General features: G+C 37.1%; 1 protein-coding gene across 1 annotated transcript in view; it reads left to right on the top strand.

Moving 5' to 3' along the window:
• Positions 1-1,196: 1,196 nt before the first annotated feature.
• The window catches only part of nsg2 (neuronal vesicle trafficking associated 2), a 56,087-nt gene continuing 44,920 nt past the window's right edge, over positions 1,197-12,363 (top strand). The window contains exons 1-2 of the mRNA XM_038292084.1: positions 1,197-1,519; positions 1,751-1,925. Of these exons, the coding sequence (XP_038148012.1) occupies positions 1,797-1,925 (129 nt within the window). The 5' untranslated portion in view covers positions 1,197-1,519; positions 1,751-1,796. The remainder of the gene's footprint in view (positions 1,520-1,750; positions 1,926-12,363) is intronic.

Raw genomic sequence — 12,363 nt, 5'->3', positions numbered from 1 at the left:
TAGAAATAGAGAGAATATCACTTGAATGTAATTAGGGGTGCCAGGGGTAAAATGCATGCCATACTTTTCAGAATTCAAGCTGTAATACAAAAAAGCTGAAAACTTTTCTACTATTTGACCCACTTTGCGTGGGTCTATCTCATATGATCCCATTAAAATAAAGCAAAGCGTGTGGCAGTTATATGTCAAAATCAGCAGGAAGTCCAAAGGGGGAATTAATAACTTAAAACAATCTAATCAACAGATGATCCGCTGTCACTCTTGTAATCAGAAAAATCTGCAATACAATAAAACGATCGCCAGATGGCGACATAGGACAAAAAATAGAGCCGTAATATAAATTGCGTTTGGGTGCTGTAAGGAAAAAAAATGTTTCACATTTATATAAAGGCTGTAATATTTGTATTTATGTTACTTGTAAAGGTTTGCTAGATTAAACGGAACTGACTCTACAATGTTGTAAATTTTTCCATTAAATATAAAAGGGTTCCACTTTACCACAATAAAAGCTGCAATTACGAGGCACCTAAAACGCTACACTTATTCAGCTCTAATATAGATTGCGTTTGGGTGCTGTAAGAAATTTTTTTTTTTCATATTTATAGGATACATATTTCTAAACATATTTACAATTGAAATTTATTTCAGCTAGCATTATGAACAACTTGAATCCCCATGTCAGAGATTTTAAATGTAAAAAAATAGATTTTAAAAGGCTATAATATTTGTATTTGTGTTATTTGTTAGGGTTAGCTGGACTGTAATGTACTGGCTCTATAATACTGTACATTTTTCCCTTAAATATAAAACGGTTCCACTTTACCACTATAAGAGCTGCAATTTCCGAGGCGCCTCAAATGCAACACTAATTCAGATCTAATATAGATTGCTTTTGGGTGCTATAAGAGAAAAATGGTTTCACATTTATAGGATACATATTTCTAAACATATTTACTATTGAAATTTATTTCAGCTAGCATTGTTTAAATAATGAACAACTTGAATCCCCATGTCAGAGTTTTATAATGTGAAAATTAAAATTTAAAATGCTATAATATTTGTATTTATGTTATTTTTAAAGGTTAGCTGGATTGTAATGAACTGGCTCTATAATATTGTACATTTTCCCATTAAATATAAAACGGTTCCACTTTACCGATTAAAAAAGCTGCAATTCACGAGGCGCCTTTAAATGCAACACTAATTCAGCTTCCACTTAAACCAAACAAACGAAATCAGGGGATTAAAGAGGCTAAACATCCCTCTAGCGGCCAGCAGCTCCAGCGGTTGGGTGTAGCTCTACAGGAAAGGAGAGGCTGTGCTCGGATTAGGGGGTTGGGCTGCTTTGCTTGACTGAAAACCTGCAGCCAAACGTCCAGCTTGTCATCGGCGGCGCAGCTTTGCTTTCCCCGCAGCCTCCAGCATCAGCATCAGCCTCCAGCATCACCTGCTCCCACTGCTCCATCCTCTCCCTGCCGCAGCGCAGAGCCAGCGGGCGGACCGGGACCAACAGCTGAAAGTAAGACGCTTTTAGAAGACTTTTCCAGGATATCCTTGAATTATATCCATGTTTTTTCAGCATAATTTAAAATTCAGAATCATCCAGCTTGTAAAAAAAATAAAAAAAAAATAAAATAAATCCACAATTTGACAATAAATCTATGACTTCTAAACTTATTTTTATTTTTTATTTTTCCCGCAGAGCATGAGGTGTACATTATTTCTGTTTCTAATTGGCTTCTGTTTCCAGGAGCAGATCTAGAGGGAAATAAAGGAATATTACCAGGAGGCTGAAGATGGTGAAACTGGGGAGCAATCTTCAGGACAAAGGGGCCAAAGCTGTGAGTATTGAGGACGGCTTCCAAAATGTGCCCCTCATCACTCCTCTGGATGTTGGCAGCCTGCAGAGCCAAGACCCTGAAAAGGTGAGACACATCCCACCAACTCTGCAGGTTTCATCTCTGTTTGTGTGCCAGACACTGATGGCTCTACTCAATGGCGTATCTATCAGTAAGCAGAGACTGCAGTTGCTTAGGGGCCCCTGACCTCTTAGGGGCCCCGTCACTGACACCTGGTTGGCCCCCTACGCTATTGTGAACTAGGAAATCTCTTTGCAGATGTAATGGTGCGAAAAATTAATTTTAAACCCACCTGATACTAAGCTGACTGACCGGACCTTATTTATACCCCAACACATGGCAGATTTCAACATGATGGTGAGCCGTTTAAACACGACACCAATAGCAAAGCAGACATGCTACTTTTAATTACGTTGTTAATAACTGTGTGTATTTCATTAGATGGTTGGTAAAAAATACACTCATATAAAATGTTTTAAACCGCAATAAAGGATACGTGTTGTACTTTGTATTGCTAAGGGCCTATTGTTGTGTCTTTATGCCATTGGCTCTACTAACTAAATGCTTAGGAGCCTTAGACAGGATTAAAATGCCCATTTTACAAAAGCAGTATGGAGGACCAACTCTGCCATATTTAAAAATAAATACATAAATAAATTAATGCTCAATAAACAAATAAGTAAACAATGAATTGTCCCGAAAAATACAATAAACAAATAAATGTAGGTAGAAATTAGGTTATACAGTGAGACATAAATGTATGAATCTCTTTTAATTTGCTTCTTTATTTATTCGCCTTTGTAATAGTTACCTTATTTATTTATTGTTCATAATAATCTTCAACCTTATTTATTTATTTTTTTAAGTATTTATTTATGTGCATGATATGATATTTTTGTCTGTTTCATTTTTCCTTTGTATTTTTGTCGTTTTTACATTTCTGTAAGCATTTCTGCCTCATTATGTAAATGAGGAGGGGTGTGTCTTAGAGAGTTAACTTCTGCTCATTGGTTGGTTAGCATTTTACTGCATCGGTTGAGAATCTAGGAGAAGAGAGGAGAGTCTGAGAGGAGAGTCTGAAGTCAGTGGCCGTTTCTCAATTCACTAGAATGTCAACTTCGGGACATTTAAAAAAAAAATGATGCATAAAATCGGTAAATGGGCCATATATGGATGCTTAAAAGTATAATGTTCTCGCCTCAAATAATCTTAAAACGTACTTTTATTGAACAACAGCAACAGAAAAGAGTACCTTTAACCTAATACTCTGTGAATTAAGACGATGGGCCGTTAACCAATGGGCAGAAGTTAACTCAATAAGACACACCCCTCCTCATTTGCATAATGAGGCAGAAATGCTTACAGAAATTAAAAAACAACAGTCAGAACTAAATAGGGTAAAAAAATAAAAGGAAGAATAAAACAGATTAACAACAATATTATAATATGCACATAAATAAATACTTAAATAAGTAATAAATAAATAAATTTGAAGACCATAACGGACAATAAATGAATAAGGTAATTATTACGAAGGCAAATAAATAAAGAAGCTAATTATAAGAGATTCATACATTTATGTCTCACATAATTTCTACCTACATTTATTTGTTAATGGTACTTTTGGGGGGCAATTAATTGTATATTTATTTCTTGAGCATTTATATATTTCTGTATTTATTTTTAAATATGGCAGAGTTGGTCCTCCATAAATCAGCAGCTGTAAAGAAATAAAGCTAAAATGTAATGTTAGCACACAGATATTGTGACCATGCTGTACTAGATCCTTCATAGTTTTAAGTCAAAATAATGATAAAGAAATATTAAGATTATATCAATAATCAGTTTTTAATCTGATCAACTTTGATCAGTTTTCATGTTGGTTGATAAATAATGAGAGTTCTTCGGAGCGTTCAACAAAGAGGCCAACACTCATTTAGAGCCGTTAGGAAATCATTGTGCAATTCTGGTATCAGAACGACTGGAAACTAATGTTTGTAATATAACTGAATTATTTAACCAAAGATTAAACAATATTTTATTGAAAATAAAGTTTATTTGTTAAACAGGCTAAAAAATAATGCATCTGGCAAGCTGGGCGTACCTGTGGTACACAAGTCTTTGTGAAGGCTTAGTGCCGCCAACAGAGATATGAAATCTCTAAGGATGACTGCAAGTTACACACAAAAGGGGAAAAATGATCGAAAATTGTATTCTTGTTTATAGTAGAGATGCTAAAGGCTTTTTTATTTTCTTGTTATACACCTTTTTTTTTATTTTCTTTAAAATCTGACATTCAAATGGAGGACATAGAAAACATAAAACTGTTCTTCAGGTTCTTCCATAGAGGAATTGGTTCTTGATGTTCGTCATTAGCGTGACAAAAAAAGTTCAATAGTTAATTCTCTTTTAGACAACATTTTAGTGATCAGCTAGGCAAACCCGTTTCTCCAACCCAACATTTTGTTAATTAACTTTAAAATCTACTGGTAAAAAGATTTAAACTTTGAAGAATAAATACCTTTATAAAGTTCCATGTTCTGAATGATAAACAAAATGCAAATTAATTGATCTCACAGTGGAGAAATGTAAAGGTGCATGGACATATAGAATGGGTGTAAATAATAAATGTTTTGTATCGTTGGATTGATCCGACAAGTCCGCAAGAGTATCGATTCATGTTTTTCTTTTTCCTCCGGTCTATTTTTATCCATTTGCTCCTGGACGTAATTCTGACTCCCGTGCTGCGGTGGCGTTAAACCTATTTCGCCCTCCTACCACGCTTTCTTTAGCCGCTACCCTCTTTCCGCTTGCACACACACACACGCATAAACACTGAGGCATTATTATTTCTCTGTAAATGAGGTCTTCATAGTACAACTTTGCTACATCTGGTAATTGCTGTTGTTTACCATATAAAATGCATAACAATATTACAGCTTTCATTGATTTACTTTAAATTTTGAAACATTTTCTAGGCTGTATGGTAAAAAAAAATAAAAAATTAACCAATTAATCGAATCGTATCGTGGTCTATTCTTGAGTATCGAAAATAATCCAGTCGTTGGGTCAGGAAATTGATACTGAATCGAATGATGGTTGTGATTTACACCCCTAACTGTTAGTAAGAGCATTGTAGTGGGTTATTGCATGGGGTATTTATATTTATATATATAGTTATTGCACAGGGTATCAAATGGTAAATTGCACATTATACATTGCACAAGTTATAGATATAAATGAATCCCTTTTTATGTATTCATTAATAAAAAAGGCCTTATTATTGAGATTTTCATCTATGCCTAGGTTAACCTGTGAATATACGAATATGTCTCACATCTAGAACAGAAGAAAATAATCTGTTTTTATGATATGCTGTTTAAAAAGTAAAAACAGAAACTGGTACTTATTGTAGCTATGGTTTGTGTTTATTAACTGTAACTGTTATTCATTTTTCTGTTTCTGATGTACAGTATATTTTAGTAATGTTGGTCTTTTCTAGCCATGTTGGCCCAATATTGGGCCGATGTTAGAAATGGGAGGAGGGGGGGTTGGTCATGTGATAGTGATTGTGGGCTCAGGATTGTTGGTGTTAACCTGAAGCAGAGTAGTGATGTCTGCACTTTGATGGTGTCCAAAGGGTAGAAAAAATATGATATATGGTATCAGTAAATATTGGGTATTGGCCCAGATTTTCATATCAGTGCATTTATAATCTAGAAATGTATTTACATATGTCTACCTCTGCATAACATGTTTTATATAAAATGAAAAAAAAAAAAACTTAATTGTGCAGCGGAAATCCCATACCTATGATCTATAAGGCCTTTAATAACTTTGCAGAACTTCCAGCTGTATCCACCATGTTTGTTATAAAAATTAAGCACTGATGCAGCTAACTGGACATAAACATAGCAAACTTATGCAGCAAGCACACAAAAACAAAACAGACAAATTAGAATAAATTATATCTGACAAAAAATATTGTTGTTTATTATAAGCCCATATCTTCAATCATGTTGCAGTATCCCTACCTTTTAGTCTTATTTAATTTCTAATTAACTTAAAGAGAACTACACTGTGTGCATGCTGTTATTAATCAGTTCATATTGCAAAAATAAAAATGTCATTTGCTTTAGTTTGATGCATTTAATTAAAAATATTTTCCATGATATGACCAACCTCAATGACAAAAATAGGTAGAGAGATAAAAGACATTAAATACTGTAAATAAAATCAAGGTTATTGATGGTGGGCTGGTGGGTTTAGTTATAAGCGGACCTTCTATTCTGCGTGGGACCTCTAACCACTTAATCTGACCCTATTTCTGTGTTTGTCAAAAGAGCTTTGCTGGATGCACATCTGTCTGTCTCTTTCTGAAGCCATTTAAGTCGATGTTGTTGAACCTTACCATCCTTCCTTAACCCCCTCCCCATGTAGAATAACCCCCTCCTCTAAAGCACACACACAGACACACATGCGACTGCAATGTTTGATTCATTCACACATTCATTCATCTCAGCTGTCTCGCTGCCGTGTCCTTTGTTTTCCAGCTGAGATTAGGAGACAGATTTGGTGCCAGACAGGCTGTCATTTATCATCCTGACATCCCCTAGTAGCTCCGCTGCCGCTCGTTAATCCAGTCACCATGACGGTGGATCAAAGCCGATTGGTGCATCTATCTGCGGGGTTGGGACAGAAAGCTCTGCTGATTGCACATTATGGAAATGAATGGAACAAGGCAATAGGCAAGCTCATTATCACTTCCAGCACATTTGGAGGCTTTATGCATGAAATGCTTTTCTACTCTTGTTTTAGTCGTCAATTTATTAAAGAACCGTTTTTTGTTCCAAGTTGGAGCATTTTAGGAGTTTAGAGTTTGCACCGATCGTCTTCATCACCTGAATTTATTCCCAGGGTTAATGAACTATTTAATTTATTCAAAGGTATAGTGGAGGATGTTCTTTTTCCGGGTGGATCATCAAAATAACTGGTCCTCCTTATTGTCAATCATCCTGGTGATATGTTTATGCAAGGCCGTTCTACATGCTCGTCCCCATTTTTACTAACCAGTGGTGAGTCTAACATAGTGGAAAAATTGCAAATCTTTTTTTGGATAGTAAAGCTTGTATGAGTGATGCAGACAGCAACTTTAAAACAGAGCGTGCACGAGGAGAAATGGTGCATGCTCTTGCAAGCGTTTAAAGGCGTTCCCTCTTAGGAGCGGGTAAAAGGTTGTGCATGTGCATTTTTTATTTGAAAGTGGAGAGGGCGGGTCTTCACCCAAAAAACGGTTAAACATCAGTTTAGTATTTTTTACTGATAGCATCGTGGACCTGGGCCACAATGGTAGTTTTCCAGAGCTGGATTTGATGGGGGTGAGCTCATTCATTGCTTTGATGCATCTGCTTTCAATGGGCAGTTGGAGTTTTCTGCTTGTGGATGAGAACAGGGAGATAATTGAATGTTTTCTGTGCAGAAATTGACTACATTTCTATCTGGATTTAGATGGTTTCTTGCACTGTGGTTGGGGAGCAGCAGAACTATCACACATTAATAAGCTTGTTAGAAAAAGACATTTAAGTCTTCTTTAAAGGCCTTTAACAACATCTACATACTTTCAACATATTGTAGGCCAAATTTCAGCCTTTACCAAACAATCTAAATCGACTCCTGCAGAAAAAAACAAGCTACATTAGTCTCAGAGGGCTTGTTTCTTAGCATATAGTATATACCTTTTTCAGCCAGAAAATGAAGAACACAAACCTGATTTTATGTAAATCTTGTTTTTGCAAACTTAACAGTTGTGACCTTTAAAGGCAATTTTGTCTTGTAGGTCAACATAAGAGGAAACTGGCTAATAAAAAAAAAAGACATGAACTACTGTTAGAGAGAGGAACACGTTCCTAACAAGAAGCTGAAATCAAAGCTTAGCAGCTAGAATGTGAAACGATTAAATGAAAGATAAAAAATGTGTACATTGACAAATATATCGGCTGACATCTATATGAATAGATGATTCTATAATATCCGGATGCAGTTTAAAGTACAATGAAATGCAGAGTACTGTAGCAATAGAGTGAAAAGTGGAGGAACACAACTACATCAACCTACTATAAACAATGTTTAGAGTCTCATAGACTGCACATTATTAAAGTTTTGCTGTTAAAAATTAACCTTTTATTGAAGTTTTGTTTAAATTTTAGCATATTTCTCACAACAATAAAGAGTGAATACATTTTCATGTATGTTTTTTATTTCTCTGAAAGGGGTTGTTTAAAAAGTACCTCTTAAAAAGTACTGATGTGTTATAATGAAGGTTGGCCATGTAAATAAAAATGCACATTATGCACTTGGTTTAGTTGCCTGATCCCCAATTGCACATAATAAACTTTTATTTATGCTGTAAATAAAAAAAAGAATGGAGAAAAAAAGAGATGCATTATCTAGATAATAAAAAAATCTATTTCTTTGGCACTGTCTTTGCAGAGAAGTTAGCTATAAAGCAATTTGACATTAAAAGCTGTCATTTTTTCCCACTTACTGGGAATCTGAAGAAGGGTTCTTGATAGTTTATAATCTGAACACAAGCGCCTGACTGCTATTACTGCATTTAGAAAATCACAGCAAAGTCTGAACCCCCATTTATTCTGCTTTGGGAGGCGCAGTCTCTTTCCATTACATAAACCTGTTAAATGACTTGTCCTTCAATGTACTTACACACATATACATGCACCCTTCCATTTTATGGCTTGCATTCCAGCAGTGTGTGTTGTAAGTGTAGACATGTGGATTTATGCAAGCGTGTGTGTGAGCGGCATGTCGATCATGTCTGCAGCAACCAGCTTGTGAACGGACATAAGTCAAGCTTTCACTCATTTCCCGCTGATTAAATCTGTCCCAGCAGATTCAAGAACAGTGATATTGCAACCAAAGCAGCCATCATAACCACAGCATATATACTGTACCAGCAGGGAAACAAGCATGTTTCTGCATTTTTTTTTCTTGCAAAGATTGAGGTTTCTTCCTGTCTCTGAATAAAGTCGCTGACCAATGATGCAGACATTTATTGCCATCTTTCAGCTCACATTAATTAAGCGCTGCATTCGGATGCAAAGGGACCAGTTTGTTCTTACAGGAGATGCTGTAAGAGAAGGAAAGGTTGTTTGCCTCTGAGTTTTATTTGTCAGCAGCCTTGATTATTAGAAATTGTGCTTCTGGCAGAGAGAGCATGGGCTCAGTTCAGGTCAAGAACTAATTAAATCTGTAATTATATGAAGAAGAGAGGGTGATGGCGGAGGTAGGAAGGCATACCAGCCAAATTCCTCCCACAGTCACTACCTTCATATCTTTTTCTTGAGCCATATTCTTGTTTCTGCTGTAGATATACCAAGTTACAGCATAAAACATAGTTTTTGTAAAGACAGTTGTATGACAGTGTTTTGATAAAATACTTGAAACTGTCTATATCTCCAACAAGCCACACAAAGACCCCCCCCTGCCCCAGTGCTGCCTCCTGTCAGTCAGCTGTATATGATGATGTTTGATGGTGTTTTTGTTATCAGGACAGGGGTGACAGCAGCTTTAAATCTTGTCAAGACTATATAAAAAAGATAATTGCCTTATGTTGTTTTCTCACATCCTGCAAAAGCTAAAAGTTTAGATTTTTCCAGATATAAGTGGTTTGAGTCTCTGACTTCCATGTGGGGGATCCGAAATTCGAAAGGTCTAATAACACAAAATGTTTTCGAGAATCTTGCACCAGAGCAAAGGAGAAGGCTGGCTTAAATAGGGCCACCCACAGGTGAAACAAGGACAATAATAAAAGCAGTAGCGGGTGCATGCCATTAGGGGAACTTGCTGGAATAATCTGGGATACCTGAGCAGAAACCAGTGATGGGAGTAACGGCGTTGAAAGTAAAGGCGTTGCTAACGCCGCTACCTTTTTTTAGTAACGAGTAATCAAAATGATTACTCTTACTGTAACTATAATGCAGTTACAATTGCCGACATCCTGTTACTGCACATTACTCAGGTCGCACAATTAACCTTTTTTCATGATAGGACTCGTGCACGCGTCATAAGAGAGGGGAGGATGGAGAGTGAGGAGGACTCCAGCGGCAAAACCGCGTTTTCCAGATGGAAATACCGGTGTTACATCGAGCTGCGTTTCCCCATCAGATACGGTTTCCCCTGCATCTCCGCACAGCGCAGGCGGCACGATTCACCGCGCAAGCGACAGGAAACGCGCATGCTCGCTAAAGGCGCGTAACAGCCGCCCTGTGCTCGCGCCACAGGAGAACTATGGAGAGCGTGAACGATCATTAGCCTATATGGAGAAAGATGGATGGATGGATGGATGGATGGATGGATGGATGGATGGATGGATGGATGGATGGATGGATGGATGGATGGATGGATGGATGGATGGATGGATGGATGGATGGATGGATGGATGGATGGATGGATGGATAGATAGATAGATTTAGATACATGTTGCAGTATCTATAACAACCCAAACACAGGATTTCAGAATTAGACATCCCCAGTTATTGATTTCATACACTCGCAAAAGTAACGCAATAGTTACTTTTACTAGTAACTAGTTACTTTTATTGTGGAGTAACTCAGTTACTAACTCAGTTACTTTTTGGGAGAAGTAACTAGTAACTATATCTAATTACTTTTTCAAAGTAAGGTGCCCAACACTGGCAGAAACACAGTAACTGTGTGCATGACACAATGATAACATATTAGGAACCAGTTGGGGGGGAATCTCTATGCTATTTTGGCTGTGTACGTAGTACAGGGTTTGTTGCATATAGGCACCAATAGGCGTTAAGAGGTTAAAGCTGCACTAAGGGTTGTCTTTAACACTAGTAGCAGAGCCAACACTGAAAACCAAGCTGCTTCATACTTTTTTCTGACTTTTATTTGAATTTGTCCGTGGCAACTTGATTTACATAAATCCCATATCCACCCATGTCATACTTGATTTTTATTAGAGAGGAAAAATAAATCCAAGTCTTTTGTTGTTAAGTGCCAACCAGCTGAACTTGCTAAAGAGACTGTGTGCTGCTCAGCAGGTTTTGTGCAGTTTTGAAAGCTTTTTGATTTTTATGAACCAAAGTTGCTAAAGGTAACACCGAGACTGTGAGAGACCCAGAGCAGCAGATTCAGCAGTTTAACCATGAAATAATAAGAAACTTTTTTTTTAGCTCTCCGTAAAGCTAATAGGGAACATTTCCTAATTGTTTTCCATAAGTAATTCAGTTTATAACCCTGACCCATCCTAAATTCACATTCTTCTTCTTCTTGTTTTTGTCCTGTCTGGCGATGTGGAAATCAGAATAATTGTCTCGATGCCAAAAAGAGCCCAACAGATTTTACTTTCACAGGTGAAGCAGTACAGCTATCGCCATAGTGTTCTGCTTCATTTATGCATATAAATTGTTTTATTATAATTAAGCAGGGAGTTTTACAGATTATATGGACACTGCAATGTAGGTAGAGCAGGAAAGGAAAAACTGAAAAAAGGAGAAAAGATGAAAGAAAGAGGAGATAAAAGGGAGATAACGATAAAACATTTTCAGTGTGCTTCATCACCTGCAAAGAGATGTAAAAAGAACAGCACAACCAACGGACATGGTACGAGACATACAATAACGTAACACCTAGATACTATCGCTGAAGTAGTATTATTTAATCTGACATGCATTCATTTGTTACCTGAAGATCAGAATATGTGCTTTCTGTATGGAAGTGAATCTCTAAGTACCTGGAACCAAGCAGCTGTAGTTGTTTGTGAGAGTGCACCTATGCACGTAAAGTTTATCCAAAGAAAAAATGCTCATTAGTGGTTGTGTAGCATATGTTCTTAAATGAAACCCTTGGAATAAAATTCTCAGTGTTGCTGATTTCAAAGCACTACTCAAATATATCAGTAAAGTATATATATTTACTTTCTAAACTCTAAACTGAGGTTATCCTTGCAGTCCTTTATATCTATAATTTTTGGTTTAAATTAGACCTGAACCCCATATCTCCTGCCTGGCTTTAAACAATCTTACAAACACATTGTGGAGGACTAAAGGCTGATTTATACTCAGAAACCAGGTCGTCTGCATGTGTGTCGCAGTGAATGCAAATGTGCCTCCGCCCAGCCGCAGACACTCTGCTGCACCTCTCCAAAATTGTAGGTGACCGCAGACAGGAGGCCTCTGATTGGTCAAATCTGCATCCGCTTTACACTATGCGTGTTTCCTGTTTGGTTCCTTACCGGCTTGTTTTGTTTGCCTGACCGCCATTGCGGAAAAAGACTCGAAGTGCGAGTTTTGCCAGAATGCTGGGACCCTTTTTCCACCTGGATCCCCGTTTTTTTTCGCCATCATCTCCCTACGTTGTTGACAAATTTGCCCCCACTTCCTCACCGCCTCGGCCGTATCTAGACCCAAAGCTAGTTCCTGATTGTCCCTCTTGTGTTGTGACGTGGAATAACATAGAG

This window comes from Cyprinodon tularosa, unplaced genomic scaffold (genome assembly GCF_016077235.1).
Source record: "Cyprinodon tularosa strain WSP-4 unplaced genomic scaffold, ASM1607723v1 ctg307, whole genome shotgun sequence".
In the NCBI taxonomy this organism is placed as follows: Eukaryota; Metazoa; Chordata; class Actinopteri; order Cyprinodontiformes; family Cyprinodontidae; genus Cyprinodon; species Cyprinodon tularosa.
The sequence above is the reverse complement of the archived record's forward strand: the minus strand, read 5'-3'. Positions and strand labels throughout refer to the sequence as shown.